The 26,903-nt window shown below is 45.8% G+C and overlaps 1 protein-coding gene and 1 long non-coding RNA gene across 9 annotated transcripts in view; one reads left to right on the top strand and one right to left on the bottom strand.

Moving 5' to 3' along the window:
- Nucleotides 1-24,849, top strand: part of LOC109616077 — a 30,918-nt gene extending 6,069 nt beyond the window's left edge. Inside the window, exons 4-6 of one of the 2 annotated variants that reach the window (XR_002197141.2) lie at nucleotides 3,486-3,699; nucleotides 10,841-16,642; nucleotides 24,290-24,849. This is a non-coding gene — a long non-coding RNA (uncharacterized LOC109616077). Of the gene's footprint in view, nucleotides 1-3,485; nucleotides 3,700-10,840; nucleotides 17,352-24,289 lie in introns of those variants that run through there. The other variant, XR_004576203.1, reaches the window with a different exon arrangement.
- Nucleotides 24,850-25,707: 858 nt separating this feature from the next.
- The window catches only part of LOC105021617 (alpha-1,6-mannosylglycoprotein 6-beta-N-acetylglucosaminyltransferase B), a 121,046-nt gene continuing 119,850 nt past the window's right edge, over nucleotides 25,708-26,903 (bottom strand). For 4 of the 7 annotated variants that reach the window (XM_020049872.2, XM_010889393.3, XM_020049871.2 and 1 more), the window contains exon 18: nucleotides 25,708-26,743. In XM_020049872.2, the coding sequence (XP_019905431.2) occupies nucleotides 26,545-26,743 (199 nt within the window). In that variant the 3' untranslated portion in view covers nucleotides 25,708-26,544. The remainder of the gene's footprint in view (nucleotides 26,744-26,903) is intronic. The other 3 variants (XM_029122258.2, XM_020049876.2, XM_034294199.1) reach the window with 2 other exon arrangements.

The raw sequence follows: 26,903 nt of genomic DNA, 5'->3' as shown, positions 1-26,903 counted from the left end.
GTCAACTGGGTCCGCTCAGCGTTTTTATTAATGCTACAGAGCATGATAGGATGTTAATTATTCAATTGTATCATGCAGTACACCTTTAAGGAAACATCTGCAATTTGTTTTGAACCTCCATTAATTTATGCCAGTTTTTCCTTTAATTTGTCACCCGTCCGTAGTTATGTGGGCATACTAAACATCTAGATGCCCTTTTCCTCATTCCCCTCACATCAGGACAGAAAAAGCACTGAAACCAAACATATGCCATACTTGAATCACCACAGAAACTAAAATTGAACCAAACCAATGATAATATACACATGCGTATGTTAATACATTCATGAACACTGAAAGGAAAACACCCGTTATGAAGCAATCTCTTATTGAGACAAATCTAAAGGACATCAAGCAGAACTTCACAAACTCAAACTACACTCAAAGTCAAAAAGAATGAACAACCCCAACTTTCAACCTACACTATGCCTTGATGTATGACTGCACCAAAAACTCTGAATCACCCTTTCTCACAGAACAGTCGGTGCCAGTCCAGATGGGCATTGCCGGTCAACACCACGGCCCGCCGGCATCCAAGGCTCATTGAGACAGAGTGGCCGACTACACTACCTCACGCCCCACCTGGCACGCAAACAACGTGATGAAGACAAATGGTCCCCGATCGGCTCAGAGGACTGAACAGAGTACAGGGATGAGTCCCACATTCAAACCTCCAATGGCAACTGTGCGGCCTAACTACACTGCTCTAGTCTAATCAACTGAACTGCTCTCACACTCATCCATCCGTTTCATTGGCTCCTGCTGGGAGTTGTGTCAGACGGTTCAACCAATGAGAGCCACCATAGGGGTTTGCTGGGGGAGGGTTAATTAGCTGATAGGTGGGACAGTTAATATCCCACACAAGGCAGCTCACTTGTGCATAGCCGGGGCGTTAAAAGAACCGACGGCTGCTAAAGAAAGTAGTCACATCAATGTGACGCCGTGACGCCTCATCTGCTTAATGTTCAGTGCTTCACATGAAGACGTGACTATCATACGCGCGCAAGGGAAACAAAATGAAAAGGCCTACAGAACAAATGTGTGTGTTTTACGTTCATGTCAACAGATAAACATGCCAGTTACCATGTGATCCACACAAAGCAGGGGGGCTGATTAGTCACTGTAAAGCACTTTGTGACAACTGCTGTTGTAAAAAGCGCTTTATAAATACATTTTTATTGATTGATTGATTGACTGAGGAAATGGTGATTCGGGGCCATGCTAATCACGAATAAGACGGTAAACTGGCGATGCGTGTGTGTGTATGTGTATAGAGTCTGGAGATGACGGCCACTTTGCTGGGCACCGACATGTCATACGCGTGCCGTCACACAAGGATACACGCCAGCTCGTACGCAGGCACACACACATTCCGACGCTGTTCTGCGGACTTGTTCAAAGATGTTAAGAGAGGAAGAAAACTCATTATTTGTTTTACTCTTGTGTATTAAAAGGAATGGTGCTGTCTTTGTGAAATATGTGTATTTCCCATCCCAGTCCGCCTGTCTCTTTGTCAGTTCTACAGTCCCTCCAAATCCTGTGGCTGCAGCCTCACTAATCTTGTGCTCCCAGCCCAGACGACCCATGTGGAATACCTGCTTTCGGGCCCTGTTTGGAACTGTCAGTCCGCTGTCAACAAGACCGAACTCATCTCAGCCTATGCTGCCCTCCAGGCTCTTGACTTCCTGGCCCTGTCAGAGATTTGGATTACCCAAGAAAGAAAAAACGTTACTCTGGACGCTCTCTCTTCCTCTGACTGTGTTCTCCCACAGTAAAAGAGCATCTGGAGAACATGGTGGTGGCGCGCAGCTTCTTGATTCTTCAAAATGGAGATTCTCTCGTCTCTTACTCCCCTAACAATTTCCTCATTTGAATTCCATGGTGTCCACGTGACATTGCCATTCAAGCTCGGCGTTGTCGTCGTCAGCTGTTCTCTTGGTGACTTCGTCAATGAGCTGGACATAATGGATTACTTAATTCGCCGACAATGACTGACCACTCATACGCCTTTGAGTCATCTCTTCCCTCTTCTCTTTCTCCGCTCCTTTCCTCTCTTGATCTCACCCTGTCCCTGTTAAATCCTACTCACAAAGCAGGCAGTGCACATAATCTAATATTTACCAGATGATGTCGGTCAACTAATCTGGACGTGACCCAGCTCCGGTCATCTGACCACTCCTTTGTCTCCTTCTCTCTCCTCCACCGCAACACCGTCACCTCCCAGCCACGTCTTTCACTGCCGCCACACTTGTTCTCTCTCCCCAACGGCTCTCTCCTCCGTCCTATAGTCACTGCCGTCTCTTAAATCTATCCCGCTTTATCTCCTGACTCCTGCTTCTTCCACCCTACTCTCCTCGCTTTCCAAGTCCCACGACTCTCGCTGCCCTCCCAGGCCCTACACGGCCGTCCCCTCATACTCCGTGGCTAAAAGATTCACCGCAAAGTCACGGTAGTGGCCTTTGGGCGTCTGAAGCGAACATGGGGGGAAGCAAACCTTCAGAATGACTTAACATCCTTCTAATCCCTCCATGCTAACTTGTCTTCCTCCCCGTCTGTGGCTAAAGCCAATTTCTATCACTCAAATTCCACGGTCCTTCCTCTAACCCCAGGAAACGGTTTTCCACCTTCTCCTCACTCCTTAACCCTCAACCTCCTCCTCCGCCATCTTCCCTCTTGGTTGAGGACTTAGTCATCCACTATCAAAAGAAGATTGATGACATCCGTACCCTGTTCTCTCAGCCTTGTGGGCCCACTGGTCACTCACATGACAAACTTGACTCTATCCCCTCTTCCCTTTTCCAGACCATCCCAGGAGTCCTTCTCCCATTCCTCACCTCCGTAATTAGCTCTTTGCCGAGCACAGGCCTTGTCCCAGGGGACCTCAAGATGGCCAGATTCGCTCCCTTCTTAAAGAAGCCATCACCTGACCCCACCGAGGGCAAAAAACCGACAGGCCGGTATCAGTTCTGTCTTTCCTTTCCAGTACAATCTCCAAACAACTCTCTTCTCACCTGTCTCAGAACAATCTCCTCGACCCTAACCAGTCAGGCTTGAGAAATGGGCCACTCCACCGAGAATGCTCTCCTCTATATCACAGATGCTCTTCACAATGCCCAACGCTCTTTCCTCTGTTCTCTAGCTGCCTTTGACACTGTGAACCATCGCATCTTACTTTCCACTCCTTGGGTTTTGGGGCGTCTCAGGCTCTGCAACACGGTTGGATTGCTTTCTAATTGGCAGGCTGCTCCTACCAGGTGACACGGAGAGGATCTGTGTCTGCAGCGCAGCCAATTACCAACGGTTCCCCAGGCTGGGTTCTAGTTCCTTTCCTCTCCTCCTATCTATACACCAAACCTCTCGGCTCTGTCATATCCTCACTTGATCTTTCCTGTCACTGCTATGCAGACGACACTCTGCTTTTCTTCTCCATCCCTCCCTTCTGTCAGCCACGATTCTCTGCGTGCCCGGCTGGCATCTCCGCTTGGATGTCGTCCTACTACCGCGAGCCTTAACCAGGGACGAGACTGAGCAAACTCTTCTATAGCGGGAAGGCCTGTCCGCTCCAGGACATATCCATCATGGTTGACAACTGCACCTTGGCGTGACCCAAGATAACACTCTGTCGTCTGCTCACATCAAGACTACGACTCGCTCCTGCAGGTTTGTGCTTGACAACATTCATAGAGTATGACCATTCATAACTACAACCTTTCATCTTAATTTGTATGGTTTTATTTTCAGCAACAGAGTTTGCATGTACTGTAAGTCCCTCTGGAAGTGTCTGCTTAATGTACAAAAATTTAAGTGATCACAGACAACCGCCCCACACACCACTCACCCCTCCAAGCCAGCCGACAAAAAAAAACTGCATAAACACGGACAGCCCCTTATTCACGCTGACTGCGCCACACACACACACACACACACACACACACACACACACACACACACAAACACACACACACACACACACACTTCTCCTTTCCAAACGAGTGTGCTAATCCTGCTTGTTCTTCTACCGCTCTCTTGAGCGGTCAACCGTTTTCCTGGCCATTGTGGATTCCTGGTAAAAAGCTTAGAGCTACTAAGAAGCAAAGGAGCCACTCCAGTGTCCACTACCAGTGAGGGTGTTTCTCTATAGTTATTCCTGTCCCATTTTCCATTACAGTGGTTTGTTTCTCTGTACCACAGCCTTTGTGTGTTGACACCTCTCTCCCATGTGTGTGCACGCGCGCGAGTGCATGTGAGTGAGTGTGTGTGTGTATGTGAGTGTGTGTGAGAGTGTGCATATGAGCGCGTGTGCCTGTGTGTGTGTGTGTGTGTGTGTGTGTGAAAGTGAGTAGGTTATGTAATTGCAGCAATACCTGTTGTTCTATACAGTTGTGCTCAAAAGTTTGCATTCCCTTGGAGAATTGGTCATATATGTACCATTTGTACAGAAAACATGAGTGAGCAGGCAAAACAGGTCTTTTATTTCTAATGGGATTCATATTCAACTGTAGGCCATAACAGAATGGCACAATCATAAAACAAAACATGGCAACAAAGAAAAACATGAACTGACCCCTGTTCAAAAGTCTCCATACCCTTAGTTCTTAATACTGTGTATTGCCCCCTTTAGCATCAATGACAGTGTGCAGTCTTTTGTAATAGTTGTCTATGAGGCCTTGCAGGTGGTGTAGCTGCCCATTCGTCTTGGCAATATGCTTTCAGGTCATGCAAAGTCTTTGGTTGTCCTGCATCAATTTTCACAAGATTCCCTGTGCCTTTAGAGTTCACACACCCCCAAAACATCAGTGAGCCACCACCATGCTTCCCAGTGGGGATGGTATTCTGTTCACTATAGGTCTTGTTGACCCCCTCCAAACATAGTGCTTATGGTTGTGACCATAAAGCTCTATTTTGGTCTCGTCACTCGTGTACCAGAAGCTGTGAGGCGTGTCAAGGTGTTGTCTGGCATGTTTTTTGTGGCATTGGCGCAGTAAAGGCCTTGTTCTGGCAACTCGACCATGCAGCTCATTTTTGTTCAAGAATCATCGTATTGTGCTCCTTTCCAGTGCAGCCTGAATTTCTCCTGAGGTTACCTGTGGGTTTTTCTTTGTATCCCGAACAATTCCTCAGGCAGTTTTGGCTGAAATCTTTCTTGGTCTATTGGCTTGGTACCAAGAGATCAGTGATAAGTGATTGAACAATACTGACTGGCATTTTCAAGGCTTTGGATATCTTTTTATATCCTTTTCCACCTTTTTAAAGTTCCATTACCTTGTTATTCAAGTCTTTTGACAGATCTTTTCTGCTCCCCATGGCTCAGTATCTAGCCTGCTCAGTGCAACAATGTGAGAGCTAACAAACTCAATTCATACACAGACAATAATTGCAATTTAAAAAGCCACAGGTGTGGGAAATTCACCTTTAATTGCCATTTTCACCTGTGTGTGTCACCTTGTGTGTGCATAACAAGGCCAAACATTCAAGGGTAAGTAAACTTTTGATAAGGGCCATTTGGGTGATTTCTGTTCTCATTCCGATTTAAAAAGGAGACAAACAACTATGTGATCTTACCTGGCTTCATAAGATCGTTTTCACGCAGTGTCCTTTTGCAAGCAACTAAATTCAGATGTTATGTGGCCCGTTAATCACAGTGAACGCACATACGTTCCTTTACTTCTAATGGAATAAAGTCTGTAGAACAATTTTCTTTCGTTTCCAAAAGGTGGTAAAGACACATCCACGTGAAACACTATTTAGCCCGGTTTAGCGGCCGATGGCGAAGCAGTGTAACTCAGAACTACATTCATGCTCGGTAGCTGTCAGGCAGGTTTCTCATTATAAAACAAAAGGCCATCACAGTAGCTCCAAAAACAATCTCATTGGGCCACTGAATAACCGTCTTCCCCCCACAAGTCCCTACGGGGCCTATTAGAACTGTGATACTGCCACTTAAATGGGGGTTCTAAAAATGAAGCCTTCTGAAGCTTGTCACAGGGCAGAGAGGAGGCCGTTTCAGACACTGTGGGATCGGAGGGTGGGGGGGGTCATGTATTATATCCATCCGCGTATTCAAACTAGGCCATGTTGAGCTGGTATGGCGGAGAGCTATGAGTGAGAGCGATGAGAGAGACGGAGAGAAGGGGAGAGAAAGGGAGAGGAGAACAACAGGGAAATACAGACTGATGGGAGAACTGGAAGAGAGAGAAGGAGAGAGAGAAAGAGAGAGGCCCATAAAAGCACCTCTCAAGTACCAACCCAGGCCGGCATTATTCCTGCGAGGCAGTCATGATGAAATAGGGCAACGGCAAAGTGTTCCCATACAGTCGAAAGACGTCGCTGCGCGTACACACTCAAGTTATTTCAGCAGACGCTCAGCGTTTTAGATTATAATAATCTCTCACAACACTGAGTCACTGTCTGAATCCGACTGGCACAAACACTTGGGTCCAATCACCCAAAACAAAAGTGCCCACACAGCAGCACTTCAACGTTAAAATACCCTACAACCTTTTTTTTCCCTTCTCATTATTAAAATTAACATTCTACCTGTTGCTATATCGCAGCAACTCCCAGCGGGCTCGGGACAGTCGATGCCGAGATATGTGTCTTCTTAACCACATCCAATGCTTTTTACCTTGAGTGAGCTCACAAGGCACCCAGGAGCCCTATAGAGCAACAAGACAAGGCAACCATATTCGTTTATTACCCCAAACCCCAGCGATGCTGGCCTGCTGCACTACCCCCCCCCCCCCGGTCTAATGTGCCAGCAGGATTAGAACCCTGGTCGCTCACTGCAAGGCAGTGACTTCACTGCTTCGCATTTCAAGAGCCCCGACAATGTGCAAGTCCCTGTTGAAATATTTTCTTCTCTAAATATAACGTAATCCCTGTGTAGCTCACTCAGTGAAAGCATGGAGCTCACAAAACCAGGTCTGTGGGTTTGTATTCCCGCGAGTGCAAAGTACCAAAAAAGAAGGGATAATGTATGCAGTCACAACTGCATGTGGCTCTGAACAGGAGCACGTTCTGATTTGGTTGGTATTTCACAGATCGTCGCACACCAAGATCCTATGCGACCGTGCATTGTTCTGACCCGGGGTCCAACATTCAACTACATTAAGTAACACGCGACCCTGTCGGCCCCCCCACTTGTACCATCAAACCTCTCATCCAGAACCCTGCAGCTCGCCTGGTGTTGAACCGTCCCAAAATGGTCTCCTGCTCCTCTGCACACCACACATGCTTTCAGTTGAGGCTAGCGTCCACTACAAGACAACGGTCCCACCCAGATGGGAGGGAGGCTCCCGCTCAGCCCAGTCAAAGCTCTTCTTTGTCCTTGCAGCCTACTGGTGAAACCGCTTGAAGATGGACCGCCCATATTCTTTTTACATACTCGGTGTCCACCACCAGAGGCAGCGATCACCCCCCCCCCCCCCCCCCCGCAACGCATTCCAACCAGCCTCCCTCCGTTATCGAAACCCGCGTGTGGCTAGAAAATAAACATCAGCGCATCAACGCCGTTATGCGTCAAATCCTGATCCCTGACAAGCCAAACAAGGCATTACTGGAGTCACGCCACGGAACAGCGCCGAGCTGGGCCTGGGAGACACCGGTCTTATGATATCAGTCTGAGTTATGGGGGCTTCTGGAGATTCCAGTATCTCACGGCGAAAGCGGGTGACCCAATTTATGGGAGTTTATTCAGGAGTGGAAGAATTGAAGCTATGTCGAGAATCGAGGTGTTAACTCCAAAACCCAGATTACTTTAAATGGTACGGGCGAGTGGGTTTTGAGAGGGCCTGTCTGGCTCAAGTATTTCCCGCACGTCGATTGCCTCCTGTCCATCTATGGCGGCTCACCAGGGATCACATCAGAATAAAATGTTTCGGCAGCGTGGGAGAAGAAGGAACGAAGCGTTTGTCTGTTAAGGCAGGTGTGTAAACGGGTGTTGGAGAATAGAGGGGGAGAAAGAAAGAGCACCAAAGATTGCGTTGCACTGTGTTTTTCTTTTCGAGAAAGTGCGTGTTTGTACCCGATCAACTCCGTCGTAGAGACCTCCGGCAGTCTGAAGGCCAAGCTAAGGGACACCCGTGGCCTGCTGAGGATTAGCTGTGTGTTCTTACTACTCTCCAGTCAAGAAAGATGTTTCCTCTAACGTCACACAGGCCGACTGACCTACTCAAACTCAGCCAGATAACATCTGTACTCCACTGTTAAAGGGAAGTGTTTGCTTTTTCAGGAAGGCTCCACTACAGTCCATGGTTCAGGTAAACCCACAGGATTCAGTCTTAAAAGAGAGAAACCTAGTTAGATTTAAGTTTTGTTGGACCTAGCGGGATGAACTAATTAAGAATGACTAACGTGATCTAAAGTGATTTCACCTTGACATGCAGTCACAGCTCATTATGAAGGTATATAGTGATGGGGCTTCACTGTCAGAACTAAGGGCTTTATTCAAACCTGTAGTGTCATACTGCTCTACGTACTCATCTATAAGGTGACATGCCTGTGTTCGTAAGGGACTATAACATTTCACAAGAAGCCGCTTGAAGCAAAGACGAAAACTGCTCATCAAGAGGAAAACTTCACGCCGTCTAATTCCAAATCCACAAAATGCTTGAGCAATCTGTAGCGAATGTGAAGGATAACATGACAAAAATCTAATTCCGTCTGCCTTATAGTTTCCATTATTCTGCTAGCGAGAGGGCAACGGAGCGCTAAGCTCCAAAATGGTATTTGTTTTTCCAATGACACCGCTCATTCATTCTCTATTCTCATGCTTGGCATTCACCTGGAATTCAGCTGACACCAAAAGCAACGCATGGATTGTTTAGAGACGCACACGTTCTGCACACGGACCAATGCCACAGCTTCCCGCCATCTGTAATTCATTACAGAGAGTTCTTTCACACAGTTAAAACCCAGAGCCGCTGGAAACAGCTGTCCTTTTCACAACTAATCAGGAACAACAAGAAAATACCAACACATGCTTAACAGTAGCTCATGACAGCCAAAAGATCACCAATTAGCATCCAGCTTACCTCTCCTTGGATTCGTGCTGTAATGGCAGCATGCTATGTTCATGTTGCAGTTTGAATTAAACATTATTTTTTTTAATGTTTGTTTTGTTAAGTTCCACATGAATATTCAAATCCTGAGCGGAAAGGAATTAAATAACCGTCTCAGTCACTTAAAGATTAAGAAAAACAGTTGCAAGGAAAACTGACATGTTTTCCTTGTTTGTGTTTTAGCTCAATGGTGTTTGGAAAGCTTCAAGGCAAAAGGAGGCACTGTAGTACCAGAGAAGGCAAGAGTCCTTCTATAATAAACAACTTCCAGTCTGTTTTGCGGCTTATCCCATGACACTGCCTTTTGAACATTGGAGCCATTGGAGACAGCATGGCTCCCCCCTGTACTGTATAATGCATGCAGATGGGAGGTCATCTCATGTGTTTTTCAGCGTGGTGTCAAAACATGCCTTTCCGTTTTAACATCCAGGTGTCCTGTTAGAATTAAAGACTAGCAACAGAATATGCAGGACCAGTTAACAAATTCTAGTTGATTACATTTACAATTACCTAAAAGGGTAAGATGAAGACTTGAAGAGATTTATGAAATATTTCCCATCAGTTGCTCACATAGCATACCCTGCAGACAGTGCAGCATGAATGTAAGTGTACTCGTTCCATTGTCAGACACAACGGCCCAAAACCCTTTTTGTGTGTTTTTCTGTTAACTGCTACTGTTGACAAACTGACCTTACAGCCTGACTGTCACATAACTGCTACTGTTGACACACTGACCTTACAGGCTGTCACATAACTGCTACTGTTGACACACTGAACTTACAGCCTGACTGTCACATAACTGCTACTGTTGACACACTGAACTTACAGCCTGACTGTCACATAACTGCTACTGTTGACACACTGAACTTACAGCCTGACTGTCACATAACTGCTACTGTTGACACACTGACCTTACAGCCTGACTGTCACCTAACTGCTACTGTTGTCACACTGAACTTACAACCTGACTGTCATATAACTGCTACTGTTGACACACTGAACTTACAACCTGACTGTCACATAACTGCTACTGTTGTCACACTGAACTTACAACCTGACGGTCATATAACTGCTACTGTTGACACACTGAACTTACAACCTGACTGTCACATAACTGCTACTGTTGACACACTGAACTTACAGCCTGACTGTCACATAACTGCTACTGTTGACACACTGACCTTACAGCCTGACTGTCACATAACTGCTACTGTTGACACACTGAACTTACAGCCTGACTGTCACATAACTGCTACTGTTGTCACACTGAACTTACAACCTGACTGTCATATAACTGCTACTGTTGACACACTGAACTTACAACCTGACTGTCACATAACTGCTACTGTTGTCACACTGAACTTACAACCTGACTGTCATATAACTGCTACTGTTGACACACTGAACTTACAACCTGACTGTCACATAACTGCTACTGTTGTCACACTGAACTTACAGCCTGACTGTCACATAACTGCTACTGTTGACACAGTGAACTTACAACCTGACTGTCACATAACTGCTACTGTTGACACAGTGCTAACTTACCGTCTGACTGTCATGTAACTGCTGCTGCTGCCTCCTCCCTATCACATTCCCGCTGCTTCAAAGGAGCCTGCCATGTGTTCAGTTTGACTATTTGCTGTAGAGTGCATCGTTCCTATGTGTCTTTGAGTGTGTGTATGTGTTGTTCCAGTGTGGGGCCTCTCCAGCTGACGCTATTGTTTCTCTCCATCTCTAAGCCAGATCAAAGGCAGCCATCTTCTGTAACGCAGCGCTCTCCCGAGGCCCTTGAAGAGCTGCACAGCCGATGACGACAGCCTCCAGGTGTTGCGATTCACAGAACATCACAACGGTCCTTTCTATAAAAGGACCCTGTTTATTCACTTAAAGGGACAGTTCACTGAAAATGCTTAAAGTGCCCATATTATGAAAAAAATCACGTTTTCTGGGTTTTGGGGTGTTCTTTTGCGTCTCTGGTGCTTCCACACGCATACAAACTTTGGAAAAAAAACATCCATGCTGTTTTGAGTGAGATATAGGTTTCTGAATGTCCTCTGTCTTCAGTCTCTGGGTGAGCTGTTAGAAAACTCCTCGGACTGTGACGTCACAGTCCGAAAAATTTAAATATTCCCACCCTCCACCCACCAGGTACAGCAGTAACTTCTTCTCTGATATCCTCCATGTTGTTACTGATTCAGAACCACCATGTCGAAGCACCACTTAAACTGTGGTTGGCTGTAAAGAGGAGCACAAAACACTCCATCGCGTCCCAGCCGCAGAGGACAGAAGAGTGGCATGGCTTGAATTCATTTTTGAAGGCAATGTCCCTGCTACAGTTATCAAAATTTTTTCGGTTTGTGCTAACCAGTTTGAGACGGCTGTTTCTCCAACTTCGGTCAGTACAAGGCAGGATTAGCCAAGAAACTTTTGCTAAAAGAGTGCGCAATTCAAACTTTGCGTGGAATACCTGCAGACAAGGGACATGTAAGTAGTTCTATACAATTAGCTGTCTTTATTTTGCAATTCTACACAAACTAACCAAGAAGTGTTTTGGCAAACTAACATTTTAGCTAGCTAGTGTTTTGCCACATAGTACAAGGTAACGCTAACCGCTAGCTTCTAGCTATTAGCATGGTGTCCACATACAAACCCGGAGACTCAGTCGGTCAAGCAATACTCATCCCCCGCCGGATATAATTTCGGGGATTTGTGCAAATAATGCATTTGTAAATATTTTATAATATTATATTTACAAACGGGAATATGTTAGCGTTGTCTAGGGCAAAACAAGTGTATGGTTTAGACTGCTACATCACAGCACTATTTACACTTGAAGCCAACCATTCTGTAGTTTCTTCTCCTGGAGTGTATTTATTAGTGATACTTTTTTGCTTGATGTATCTGTTGGCATAATAATACATACATTCTAAAAGATGAAGTTGATGGCATTTCTCTCTTTTACTACTACGCTCTCCCCGCTACCATGGTAACAGTTAGAGTGGGCGTGGGCAAAGGAGCAGCAGCTAATGAATATGCAATGAGCAGCAGAAAACTTTGAAAGGGACTGAAACAGAGGGTAATAGAGGGAGGTAAGAATCTTTTCCTACAAGCTATTTCCAGCAAACAACTTCAGAAACATGTTTTATGGAACTTATAGACCTATAAGTTGAAAAGCAGTCATAATATGGGCGCTTTAATCATTATATTTTCGGTCTGCTTTCCATTTAAGACCACCAACAACTGCATCCTCGTATATCGTATCATGACAATTTCCTATAATGGAGCCCAGGCTGTAGCTAGCTAGCACAACTTGCTAGCTACACCAACATAATCTGAATCACAGCCAAAAATCCTCCATATAAATATTTACCCAGGTGATTTAGATAGACTGCTGAACTCTGTGACCCATCACTAATAATGCATTATATTTATATAGCGCTTTTCAGGGACCCAAAGACGCTTTACAAAATGAACATGGAACAGAAACAAACAAAAAAAATACCATGGTAAAACAAAGACAATTGAGAGAATGGGCCTGGGCATGGCTAAGGGTAGGTGATTTTGAACAGATGAGTTTTGAGGCATTGCTGGAAGATGGGGATAGTCTCAGAGTCACAGATGGTTTTGGGGAGCGAGTTCCAGAGCCTAGGAGAAAGCCCTGTCACCAAAGCCTTTATACTTGGACTTGGGGATTGCGAGGTAGCCCTCAGTACCATTCCACTTAATACTTGTACATTTTCCGCCCTCGTCTATTAGCACTTCTGGTTAGATGCTAACTGCATCTTGTTGTACCGTACCTTTACTTGTTCAATGACAATAAAGTTGAATCCAATCTAATCTAAATCTCTAGACCAAAGGTCATCTTGGATCTTTCCACAAGACCAATGACCCGAAACACACAAGCAAAGCTACAACAGGATGGCTCGAACAGAGGAGATGGAGGGTAATGGAATGGCTGAGACAATGTCCAGATTTCAGTCCTATTGGAATGCTGTGGGAGGACTTGAAACAAGATGCGCATGCAAGAAAGCCCTTGAACATTACCGTTGAAGCAGCACTGTACTGAAAAGGGGGCAAAAGTTCCTCCCAGTCGATGTACAACACTGATAGACGGTTACAAGAAACTGCATGAAGGCGTTTCAGCCAAAGGGGGCTAAAACAGCTATTTGAACCTAGCGTATTTCTGCAGTGACTGCCAAGTACAATCTTTCAGTGTCATTTGTTAAATTAGGTATACCTTTATCTGTCAGTAGTGTTGATGTAAAGATTACACATCCACACGTCCAAATATGTAACATCCTGGGGGTACTTTCTTACATGACTGTAAATGTGCTTGTTACATTAGTGGTATAAAACCATTGAACCTCCGGCAATGTAAAATGCAATCATATCACACAATTTCCTCATTCACGATTTCCTCAGATATTCATATATTTTTGCTGTACACACAATAGCTAAAACATTTGCGAAATGTCACAAATTACCGAAATTATTACGATAAGCAGATCGTAACAAAAGGAAAAAGAATTACAACAGGGCTATTGCAATGCAAGTGTAGCGTAACTGACATAGCTGACTGTCAGTTGGAGCCCCAAAGACAAATAAACCTGAGCTCTGAACTGAAAGGCCAGCTGCAAAGAGTATGCACATCATTTTCTAGGAAATGACAGATTTCACAGACACCTGAGAAGATTGGATTTATCACCTCAATCTTAGTTATGTCATATGACCTATTGACGTGAACCGCTGTACAACATTATGGGTAAGGTCTGGACATCGACTTTCTGGTCGATAAAAATGATTTCCACTGGTGTGGGTCTTCAAAGACACTTCCGTCAAAATATGGCTATAAAGGATTGTATTTTAAGAGAACTGTCCCTTGAAGATAAAGTTTCAAACATTCCTTTGAAGGGATAGTTCACTCAAAGTGTTCTGCGATTTCTGTAAGACGCAGCCTACTGTTATGTGGAAGTGGGCGATTAGAGAGTTGTCGGTATTAGCATTTGGAATATTAACAACACTCACTCATGTTCTCCCCTGTGAGCGCCTCCGCCGCGGCATGGATGCTATAAATAGGTCTACTTATGATACAGGCTGAGGGCTCCTGCTCATATACAACGTGTCAGGGATGAAGTTATAATGCAGTGTGTTGGGGAGGAGGGCCCATCCATCAGTGTGTGTGTGTGTGTGTTATCCTGGGAATTCAGCTATGGTTGTGGAACATAATGTTTGGATTATGTAGTTGAGGCCACAAGTGCTCAAGGCCCAGTCTGCCTGAGGTCTGGTACGTCTCTCCTGAGGCATTTAGCCGATCTCCCGTACACACGCTGAGGGAGAATGCGACCCCACAAATATGAAATATGAAAACATACATTTCAGGGGAGATAAATATCACTTCTGTAATATTTCGGGCGGTTGGAAGAGCGCCCTGCTTTGCCCAACCACGTGAAAGTGCAGTAACTTCAATCGTGGCATAAGGGTTAGGGTCAATACGAATCAAGAATAACCTCATAGTAAGACTATATATAACAACATCTTCAGTAATCTACTTACAACTCATTTAGCTGGACAAAAAATAAATACATTTTCAGAGCAGTTACTGGGCTTCTGCACAACTGGACCATTGTCCCCATGGGACCCATGAGCTTCCTTGGAAACATCTCCCTCTGTGACAGTGTCCAAAATGGCCCCCTATTCCCCACAGTGCTGCTAGGCATTCTGGTCAGAAGGAGTGCACTGCACGGGCAACGGGGTGCTTTTTGGGACGGGTGCTGTTTCCTCATGTCGTCTGCCCGGGTTTTTGAAGTGGTGGAGAGAATGGATGCCTCTGGTCCCCTGTACAACGGTGTGTTTCTATTTTCACTACCTTGTTTATGCCTGTTTCTCTTCCCCTCTCTATCTCGCCCCCTCTCCCTCCCCTGGTCTCTCCCTCCCCTGGTCTCTCCCTCCCCTGGTCTCTTCCTCTCTTGTCTCTGTAACTCTGCATTGTTGGAGAGGAGGGGTTGGATTTAGATTGGTAAAGAGGTGTTGGATTGTTATTGTACGGTCTGTGCTGTGCTTTGTTTTCGTACAAGCATGTCACTGTGTGTTCTCTCTCCACCCCTTCTCCTTTGTCTGTCCAACCGTTTCACCGTCTCACCTCTCTGAGGTCGCGGTACACTCTATGTGTGTACTGGACTTCCCATATCCAACCCTATATCTCTGGAAAAATATGTCACTGTGAACTGGCAGTGCAGACGGAGACACCAGGCAGTTGACTTCCCATATCCAACCCTATATCTCTGAAAAAATATGTCACTGTGAACTGGCAGTGCAGACAGAGACACCAGGCAGTTGACTTCCCATATCCAACCCTATATCTCTGAAAAAATATGTCACTGTGTACTGGCAGTGCAGACAGAGACACCAGGCAGTTGACTTCCCATATCCAACCCTATATCTCTGAAATAAGATGTCACTGTGACCTGGCAGTGCAGACAGAGACACCAGGCAGTTGACTTCCCATATCCAACCCTATATCTCTGAAATAAGATGTCACTGTGACCTGGCAGTGCAGAAAGAGACACCAGGCAGTTATATTAAAAAAAGATCCTTAGTGACAATGCCACCTTCATTGTTCCTTCACATCAAAGCTCCCTCTAATGAAAGACAAGTCAGACACACACAGACAATCACTCTCCCAACACACACACACACAATCTCTCTCCCAACACACACACACAATCTCTCTCTCAAAAAACACACATACACACACAGATCAGAGCTTAGGAGGATTTTCAATTCCCTGTGTTAGGATGCAGGAGGCAGCCCGGGGCGAATAGCATGGAAGTGAGTTAGGAAAAAGAGAAGCGGAGGAGGGACAGACAACGAGAGAGAGAGGAAGTTTCGGGGTATTACATTATGTGGGGAACCGAGGAGGTAGGAAGTCAGCTTTTAACAGAGAAAAGAGGAGAAAGAAGACAAAAAAAGGAAATCACGGAAGAAATGAAAAGGGAGGATTTTAAATGCGCGGAGGATAGGAAGAAAGGAAGGAAGGAAGGAAGGAGGAAGTGGGCAAGAATACAGTAGCTTTTAATAATGCTACCTTCACATAGGAAGTAGAAAGGAAAGGAGACAAGCTTTAATAATGCATGAGTAATTGGGCGGTGATGACGCCGCACCTTCCAGAGGGAGACTGCGAGGCGCTAGCATGAGCCTGAATAAATAAAGTGGAGTAAATAAAGAAAGGGCTTTATTGGCCCTTCAAATATTTACAGAGGAAGAAATCAATGACAGATGCATAGGTACGCCAACTAGGAGGCCTTGTCGCTCTCTTTTCTTCTCGCTGTCTTTCTCCTTTTTTTCCAGCGCGAGGATGATGTCACTGCTTTCTTTGTGGTTCTTCTCTTTCTCTCCCTCTCCCAGCTTTGATTAGCGTTTTGTCTCGTGCTTTTCGTCTGCTCACCTCTCCTCTTTCCTCTCTCCCGGTTTTCAGTAATAGGTTTGAGGCGGCTTCGGGGGGCTACACTCAGCACCGTCAACTCTGCAGGAGGAATCTCAAGGTGTGTAAGAGAGACCTGCAAGGCGGGGAGGCCTACATACAGACGGAGACATACAGAGAGACCTACAGAACGAGAGACCTACAGAAACATACAGAAACTGATGAAGATAACTTCAGACAGAGAAAACCAACGGAGAGAGCAAGTGTCAACACTATCCTTTCATTGCTTCTTTCCTCCTCTCTCCTTCGCTCTTTCCCCACTCCCTCCGCACTCCCCTCCCACTCAGTTCAGAGTTGGCTTTTGGGAGGCAGGTTAAAAATAAGAATTGGGCCTCTGAGCAATGGCCTGTTAATCAAAGAGAGGAAGAGAGAGAGAAACTAAAGAAGAGATAACACCTCCCACACTCAACACACACTCACACACACCCACCCACACTCACCCACAGGTAAGACGCGGCGTTTGGTGCATGGCACGCCATTAGAGACGACTTCAGAGTGACGCCTGCTGAAAACCAACTGTGTGACTGACACAATTTAGTGAGCACACTGACAGTCAGAGTAACGATGCTCTGAGCCGCGGCGGAGGGAGCGCGCCCGTGTTCTGCACACATTAATAGGGGCTTTCTGAGGACGGCTAGCCTTGACAATCAGGAGACGGAGCCGTGGGGGGTCAAACCAGTCACTTCCAGTTAGGGGCTTTCTGGCGGGAGCTCCCCACCGCTTCGCTCTCCTGTGATTAGAAACGGGGATCACACTGGGAGAGGAGGAGAGAGAAGGAGGGCAGCGGGGGTGGGGGGGGGGGCAAGGCTGTTGTGGAGTGGGGGACGCTGAGGGAGAGATGGCGAGCGTCTCCGCGCGTATCAAACGGCCGCCGCTTTCACGGTGACCCTTGTCTCGCCAAACGCAGACAAGAAAGGGACAGAGGGTGGTGGGAAGGAGGTGGCGGCGACGAAGGATTGGTGGAAAACAGAGGGAAGGCAGAAGGGGTGGACATCCCGGTGACTTCGGGCCAGACGAATTGTGAAGTGACTGACGGGGGGGGGGGGGGGGGGGGACAGAAGCACCATCAAAACTTTGAGTGCTAAACATCCCTACCAGGCACTATGGGTTAGAGTGCCAATTGGCACACACACGTTCAAGGGCGAGCGGATGTGCATAGTTACAATGCGGGGAAGCAGGTAATTAAATCCACAAATAGCATCAAACACTAAAACAACAGCTAACACTTTGGGTTCTGGTGTAAACAATGGCAGTTAGGAAGCGTGGAAATGAGACTTCTGGGAAATAAGCAAAGGACAGGAGAGAAAGGATAAGACGGAGGAGTCCGGGAGGAAGTCTTTGGAATTGAATTAAGAGTGGGGCATTGTGTGCGTTTCAGAGTCCCTTAGAGTGCACATTCAAATGGAGTGTGAAAAACAAAAGACTGGCAGACATAAAGGACACTTGGGTACACCAGCAGATGTCCTCCATTCATTTCCTTTATTTGCCCAGTTAGGTATCCGACTGCACGCATAACTCCTATTAGCGTGGATGCTACATGGACCTGGGTCTTATTCGCATGTCAAACAGCTAAGAGGTTAAGGCAGGATACGCTTGTTAGAAACAATTAGGTTTTACTATCCATGCGATGACTCCCATAGAATTTACCTTAAACCTAACCCATGACCCTAAATCCAATCCTAACCTCCAGGAATCAGTTTACACTCATCAGGAAGTGTTCAGTATTCTTATGTTTTTACTTACTTCATTGTGAAAATTGAGCAAATGGGCTTTGGTTTTCAGACCTGCCAGGAATGTTTTGATATGTAGCCACTTCCCTTTTCTGGAGGACATTTGTGGTAACCAACTGACAGCCAACATAACATGCCTGTTGGCTTGTAACTGAAACACTCTCCTATGAGCGATGGACGGCATAACAGAGATGCCCAATTGGTAACTAACATTACCACAATAATACAAGTCAATTTTCATGTGTAGGCTGCTATCTTAACTGGGATGTAGCAAATTGCCCACTTTCGCTACGGCTAGCAAGATGTGACACAGCCGCCTGGTCAAGCAAGCCCGCTGTGCCCAGTGGGAAGCAACAGTCTGTATTAAGCATCTCGGAACAACATGGCTGCACTGATAACACAGAATTGCAATTTTACATTACACTGTTTAGACCCATAAACCGCAGAAAATGTAGGAATTACAGTGGTCAATATATATATATATATATTCTCCCGCTATTTTAGGGGACCAAAATAAATCAGAAACATTAACATAATTGTAAATAGTTGCCATATTTAGTGGTTGCAAAACCTTTGCATTCAATGAGTGCATGAAGTTTGTGACCTAAAGACATCAGACAATGGTTATCTTCCAGGTCTACACCGCAGCACTGTTTTGTTCCTATTTGTTTGGGGAACAAAAAGCCTTTTTGCTTTCAATCTTGTCTTCAGCAGGTGAATAGCAAGCTAAATTAGACTGACTTGACAAGTCAAGAACTTTCCACTTTTTCACCCTGAAAATGACTTTGCTGCTTTAGCAGTATGTTTGGGGTAATTGAGTTTTTAGGTTGCTTCTGTTCAGAATTAATCCTGTTGCTGCCATAAGCAGTCGTCACCAATGAAGACAAGTGAGTTAGTTCCAGTAGCAGCCATATACAGTGGGGAGAACAAGTATTTAATACACTGCCGATTTTGCAGGTTTTCCTACTTACAAAGCATGTAGAGGTCTGTAATTTTTATTATAGGTACATTTCAACTGTGAGAGACGGAATCTAAAAAAAAATCCAGAAAATCACATTTTATGATTTTTAAATAATTGATTTGCATTTTATTGCATGACATAAGTATTTGATCACCTACCAACCAGTAAGAATTCCGGCTCTCACAGACCTGTTAGTTTTTCTTTAAGAAGCCCTCCTGTTCATTACCTGCATTAACTGCACCTGTTTGAACTCGTTACCTGTATAAAAGACATCTGTCCACACACTCAATCAAACAGACTCCAACCTCTCCACAATGGCCAAGACCAGAGAGCTGTGTAAGGACATCAGGGATAAAATTGTAGACCTGCACAAGGCAGGGATGGGCTACAGGACAATAGGCAAGCAGCTTGGTGAGAAAGCAACAACTGTTGGCGCAATTATTAATGGAAGAAGTTCAAGATGACGGTCAATCTCCCTCGGTCTGGGGCTCCATGCAAGATCTCACCTCGTGGTGCATCAATGATCATGAGGATCAGCCCAGAACTACACGGCAGGAACTGGTCAATAACCTGAAGGGAGCTGGGATCACAGTCTTAAAGAGAACCATTAGGAACACACTACGCCGTCATGGATTAAAATCCTGCAACGCACGCAAGGTCACCCTGCTCAAGCCAGTGCATGTCCAGGCCCGTCTGAAATTTGCCAATGACCATCTGGATGATCCAGAGGAGGAATGGGAGAAGGTCATGTGGTCTGATGAGACAAAAATTGAGCTTTTTGATCTAAACTCGCCGTGTTTGGAGGAAGAAGAAGGATGAGTACAACCCCAAGAACACCATCCCAACCGTGAAGCATGGAGGTGGAAACATCATACTTTGGGGATGCTTTTCTGCAAAGGGGACAGGGCGACTGCACCGTATTGAGGGGAGGATGGATGGGCCCCATGTATCGCGAGATATTGGCCAACAACCTCCTTTCCTCAGTAAGAGCATTGAAGATGGGTCGTGGCTGAGTTTTCCAGCATGACAACGACCTGAAACACACAGCCACGGCAACTAAGGAGTGGCTCTGTAAGAAGCATCTCAAGGTCCTGGAGTGGCCTAGCCAGTCTCCAGACCTGAACCCAATAGAAAATCTTTGGAGGGAGCTGAAAGTCTGTATTGCCCAGTGACAGCCCCGAAACCTGAAGGATCTGAAGAAGGTCTGTATAGAGGAGTGGGCCAAAATCCCTGCTGCAGTGTGTGCAAACCTGGTCAAGAACTCGAGGAAACGTATGATCTCTGTAATTGCAAACAAAGGTTTCTGTACCAAATATTAAGTTCTGCTTTTCTGATGTATCAAATACTTAGGTCATGCAATAAAATACTAATTAATTAATAAAAAATCATACAATGTCCCTGTACGACCGAAGCAGGAGCTTGGTCCGCATTGCCGGCAGTAAGTCAGACTTGTTCCCTGTGCATGTTGGACTCCGGCAGGGCTGCCCTTTGTCACCGGTTCTGTTCGTAATTTTTATGGACAGAATTTCTAGGCGCAGCCAGGGGCCGGAGGGTGTCAGGTTTGGGGACCACACGATTTCGTCTCTGCTCTTTGCGGATGATGTTGTCGTGTTGGCCCCTTCAAGCCAGGACCTTCAGCATGCACTTGGAAGGTTTGCAGCCGAGTGTGAAGCGGTGGGGATGAAAATCAGTACCTCCAAATCTGAGGCCATGGTCCTTAGTCGGAAAAGGGTGGCTTGCCCACTTCAGGTTGGTGGAGAGTGCCAGCCTCAAGTGGAGGAGTTTAAGTATCTAGGGGTCCTGTTCACGAGTGAGGGAAGGAAGGAACGGGAGATTGACAGACGGATCGGTGCAGCTTCTGCAGTAATGCGGTTGATGTATCGGTCTGTCGTGGTGAAGAAAGAGCTGAGCCGCAAGGCGAAGCTCTCGATTTACCGGTCAATCTACGTTCCTACTCTCACCTATGGTCATGAGCTTTGGGTCATGACCGAAAGGACAAGATCCCGGATACAGGCGGCCGAAATGAGCTTTCTCCGCAGGGTGGCTGGGCGATCCCTTAGAGATAGGGTGAGAAGCTCGGTCACCCGGGAGGAGCTCAGAGTAGAGCCGCCGCTCCTCCACATCGAGAGGGGTCAGCTGAGGTGGCTTGGGCATCTGTTTCGGATGCCTCCGGAACGCCTTCCTGGGAAGGTGTTCCGGTCCCGTCCCACCGGGAGGAGACCCCGGGGAAGACCTAGGACACGCTGGAGGGACTATGTCTCCCGGCTGGCCTGGGAACGCCTCGGTGTCCCCCCGGAAGAGCTGGAGGAAGTGTCTGGGGAGAGGGAAGTCTGGGCGACCCGGCCCTGGATAAGCGGAAGAAGATGACGCGGAAGAAGATGACAGATGACATGACATGACAATGTGATTTTCTGGATTTTTGTTTTAGATTCCGTCACTCACAGTTGAAGAGTACCTATGATATAAATTATAGACTTCTACATGCTTTGTAAGTGGGAAAACCTGCAAAATCGGCAGTGTATCAAATACTTGTTCTCCCCACTGTATATGCCAAAACATAGCACACCCTCCATGTTATGTCACAGATAAGTTGGTGTGCCAGTACATTTTTAAACATTTTGAAGTCTTACTAGCAGGTCATTGGCCATTGTGGAGATCCATGGCCTTCCTTCTTTCTAACGTACACATCGTGATGGCGATCGTTTTGTAAACTTACAACAGCAACTGACTCCAAATTCAAATGCCAGGTCTATTATTGAGAACAGACATTGACAGCTCTCTTGTGCATGCGCTAATGATGCAACAAACACACCTGTGTAATAAAAGACTTTGAGGCCAATTGTATAAATACATTTGGTCCACCCAATAGAGGTATGACATACACCACCCACCGTTATGTCGGTTCATGCAACAAAGATGTCAATACCATCCAATTGAAGCCGACAGCCTGTACTTTAACTGCACTTCCGTTATATCGCTTCAGACCCAAAGTGATAGAGTTCAGGACTGAAAAGACGAGACTTGTGTCGCTGCCCGAATACCTACGGAGTTCCCAGTATGTACGTCCAATATAGGATGCACGCTTCGTCACCAGGGTACAACTCTGACTGGTCAATGATTGGTGTAAACGACAAACACACATAAACATACAGAAAGGGCACGCTGAGAAGCTGACAGATAGAAATCAATAGCGTGAAAATCTAATTTCAGAAAACCACAGGCCTTCGAATGCTGCACCCCCCCCTCCCCCCACACACACACACACACCCACACACTCAAACACACAAGCACATGCGCACACACACACACGGTCAGACTTCCCACAGAATGCCACTCGCTTAAGCTTAATTAAAAGGTCCAAGACCGCAACGGCGAATGTAAACAAAGAAAATAAACAAGAGAGGCGCATATTAAGTGAGAAATCTGACATTCAAGCGTGGCGCTGTCTGCGGAAAACCCCGACCTACACATTTAATGAATGTTTAATAGGAGCTGAGTCATACCCAACAATGGAACAGGTGGCTGTTATTTTCACGCACTGTTTATTTACTTACGAGGCAAAGGAGAGCTATTTGCAACCGAGCCAGTCTGCCAAACCTACTCACACCATATTGATTATAAGGAATTGAGTGCACCAGTGAGATTCACTCAATATGTTGTATCTCTTTTTAAGCAGGGCTAAGTCACTGATGGCTTGTCTTCTTTACTAGTTTATTTTACTACCGGTGTTCTACGTTCCTACTTTGACGGGAGTCGATGGCTTTTAGTTTTGGGATTTCACTGACTGATCAATGAGACCAGATGGAGGGAAAAATGTCTTAATGTTGGCTTAATGTCAGAAGACGATAGCAAGGTTGTGGTTGGAAAATCAATGTTTGCCCAACACCTGGTTACTCCGTGAAGAACCATAGCACACTTAGTACAGTTTTCCTGGATTATTAGAGACCAAATCCTATTGAGAATACAGAAATTGAACATTTGATTATTCCTTTATATCTTTCCTTGTTTTATCCAGTAAGTCAACTGAGAAAACATTCTCAACAACTTGGGGAGTAGAAGGGGTAGGGGCTTGGCTGAATGAGTCAATTTGACCCTGGGGATGATGGGGTTGCCATGTCAGTCCGAGAGACAAATTTAATGCAGATGTCCATATGTTCAAAGGTTTCCTTTTGGTTTAGCCGTTTCTCCTTTAAAATTAAGGCACAGCATCAACTGAGGATTAAGCTCCGGTAACATTCCTTTGAGACATCGGCAGACAATTTGATAAAAAGCCTCTTATCTGCTGTGAACAGTAAGGCACTGTGGCCCTTCCTCCATAGATAAGACAAATTTTTCGGATCTAAGCTATCTGATAAACATCTCCCATCTACACACCCCAAAGAGAAAGTCACCCAACAACTTTTTCTTTCCATTAACTTCAAGGTAGCTGGAGTCTTCTGTGGTGTTTGCCGTTCGAATCATTATAATTTCTAACTTACCGGCTTGATTGGTGCCCTCTGCATTTTGTCGGTAGTACGAGCTTCCTGTGATAAAGATCGAGCTAAGAATGGAGTGTTTAAAACAGCCGCTAGGTATCTTAGGATTGCTTTTTATGTGTTTCTTTTGCTCAAGGGTACATACGCACAAACACACACGCACACACACGCGCACGAACACTTTCAAATGCACCCTGAAATGGGCAGACCCTGGGACAAAAGAGTTGATTTCCTTTTCATTGTCTGGAGAATGAATTCCAGTACTGATAAAATAACGACTATAATCACATGTTATGCCAATAGAATTACATTTCTTCTTTGACCCTTTAGAACAGTAGAGTAACAGTAGAATAAGACTTAAGTAAGTATTTAACTAAGCCTATCTTTTCCCAGTAGAGCGAAGTGCTTTTTATTATTCTTGCATTAAGCTCCAGGAGATGAATGCCTGGATACAAATTATTCATTGCAATTTAAATGGCCTTTGGGCAATATGAAGTTGAAAACACAGAAAGCTTTAAAGAATCTATCTTATTCACTTTCAGGTCATCTGGGAATTCTGCATGGACTTGAGATTTATTATTCATTATATTCTACTTTACTCACTGACCGCAGAAAGCTGTGCTTGGAGCCGTGGACTACAGTACACAACAATCAATATATCAACTATCAAGATTCCACAAACTGCTGTCATATGCAATATTTTAAGTGGATGATTGGGATACAGATTGGCTGAAAGTTGTGGTTTGTTTTCGGCAAGGAGTTACAGGAGTGTGGCATATGGTCAATATACCAGAGCAAAGGACTGTATTTACGCACAATGCAGCGCGAAATTGCAGGAAACGGCCCTCAGCTGTGGTATATTGTGCATATACCACAATCTCTTGTAAGTTTTGGCTGAAACACACCACAATTGTCAGCCAATCAATTTAATTAATAAACCAGTTACCAACACAATTATGGAAGTACATTTTTTTGTGTGATAGCTGTCATACAGAGTTTTCAGCCAAGCGTCATACAAAGTTCAAACTGTCCATAAGTACTTCTTATGTTCTAATGTTAATAGTTATGTTCACAACAGCAATAAAGCATCTCTATATCTCTCGCATTGAGCTAGGTCTAGTCTGTCATACACACCACACTCCCTCACGTGACTGAATTAGTAGGGAGGGCCTGGTTCGAGCTTAGAGGGACCAAAACACACCTCCTGACTGGGTAAGGGCTATTTGACCAAGAAGGAGAGTGATGGGGTGCTGCATCAGATGACCTGACCTCCACAATCACCCCCGACCTCAACCCAACTGAGATGGTCCGGGATGAGCTGGACCTCCACAATCACCCCCGACCTCAACCCAACTGAGATGGTCCGGGATGAGCTGGCCTTCCACAATCACCCCCGACCTCAACCCAACTGAGATGGTCCGGGATGAGCTGGACCTCCACAATCACCCCCGACCTCAACCCAACTGAGATGGTCCGGGATGAGCTGGCCTTCCACAATCACCCCCGACCTCAACCCAACTGAGATGGTCCGGGATGAGCTGGACCTCCACAACCTCCAGCTGACTACCTCATGAATCTGATTGAGAGAATGACAACCATATATATTTTAAATACACCCAACTATTTCAACTTTGAGAAGGTGGCTGGGGTTAGTCACTCACTTCCCGAGGCAAGTAACAGTGTTGTGAAAGCTGGCATCAGAAGTACATGTCACATCTGGAAAACCAGAAAGCAGAAATCTATTTTGTCGACTCCTTTACAACATATCGACAGCCTCATCCCTGGCTTCTAGCTCTGTAGGAGGAACAAATATCAAACATCACTTATTTAGAATAAATGGATGGACGGGCGGGCGGGCGGGGGTTGATAGGGAGGGAATGAATAGCCAAAGAAGAAAGAGACCATCAATCTTAGGAAAAGAAAGGATATGTTTGTTTTGTTTTTTTATGACAAAAGCCACATAAAAACCACAACGACGATTTGATCTCACTGTATTGTTCCGCTTTTATTTTGACTTCCGTCACAAAACCGCCGGGAGGTTCCTAAAAAGCCCTCTGTTCTCACAGGAGCGGAGCTCAAAACGTAACTTTTATTGAAAAATAATCTTTAATCTCTTTTAACGCAACACAGACGATTGCATGGACCCTTTGTCAGCCAGGGTTAAAGTCCCAGAAAAGAAAACGGTCCATCTTCAAAGGGAGAACAGATGATTCATTAGAGTTTGAGTGTCCATCATTCATTGTCAAACTACAGCGCGTTGAACAGAGAAAATGAGACTGGTTATTGACCCGAAGTTGACGTTCCACTCAAAGGTCACCTTTTCTGTGATTTTGTCATATGGTGTGTCACATGTTATCACCCACCATCGATTTCTCGTTTTACTCCCGGTCTCGGCGGGCTGAAGTCCAGTAATAGATAAGATTGTAGCAGCAAATAAATGATCCTCAGTTGAGTTATTTCCATTAGCTCTAAATTGGGAATTGGGGATAACAACCTAGTCGTTTCCCCGGGAGGACAATTGTGCTATCGTCCTGACCCCGCCCCCTTACTGCTCCTACGTCCTGCAGACGTGAAAGGACTACATGGTCCATAGGACACCGGGTTTCAAAACAGTTCAGTGTCTCTCTTAAGCCAGTGACTAGACTCTTATCAGCCAGGGGCGGGGGAGGGGTCATTTCAGTCTCCAGTTCTTTGGCTAAAACTAGAGGTCCGGGAGTTGTTTGTGGCCTTGGAGGCCGGTCAGCTCCAGGGATTCGCGGTTCATAAAAAAAGCAAAAAAAAGCATCTGGGGCCCTCCTCATAAGCAGTCCCGGCAGAGGGCTACCTGGCCACGGCGGGAATCCCGGCAGGGGCAAAGACGGCGGTATTTGGGGCTGAGGCCAGCGCAGCTGTAGAGGAGCGGGTCCTTCTGCAGGCCACACTCCCTTCTCAGGACAGAGAACGCTGGGAACACGTGGTTGACCTCCGCCTCCACGACCTCACACTGTACCGCCAGTCTGCGGGGGTGGGGTGGGGAGGGGGGGTTGAATGATTGACGGAGGGAAGGGGAGCGAAGGACGGTGAACGTTTAAAGCGATGCAGAGAGAAACAGAAGAGGGGCCCACAGGAGAGCGGGAGCGAGAAAAATAAACAGAGTGAAAAAGAGAGAGAGTCAAA

This window comes from Esox lucius, chromosome 9 (genome assembly GCF_011004845.1).
Source record: "Esox lucius isolate fEsoLuc1 chromosome 9, fEsoLuc1.pri, whole genome shotgun sequence".
Lineage (NCBI taxonomy): Eukaryota > Metazoa > Chordata > Actinopteri > Esociformes > Esocidae > Esox > Esox lucius.
Note: the sequence above shows the minus strand (reverse complement) of the source record. Positions and strands in the feature narration are given on the sequence as shown.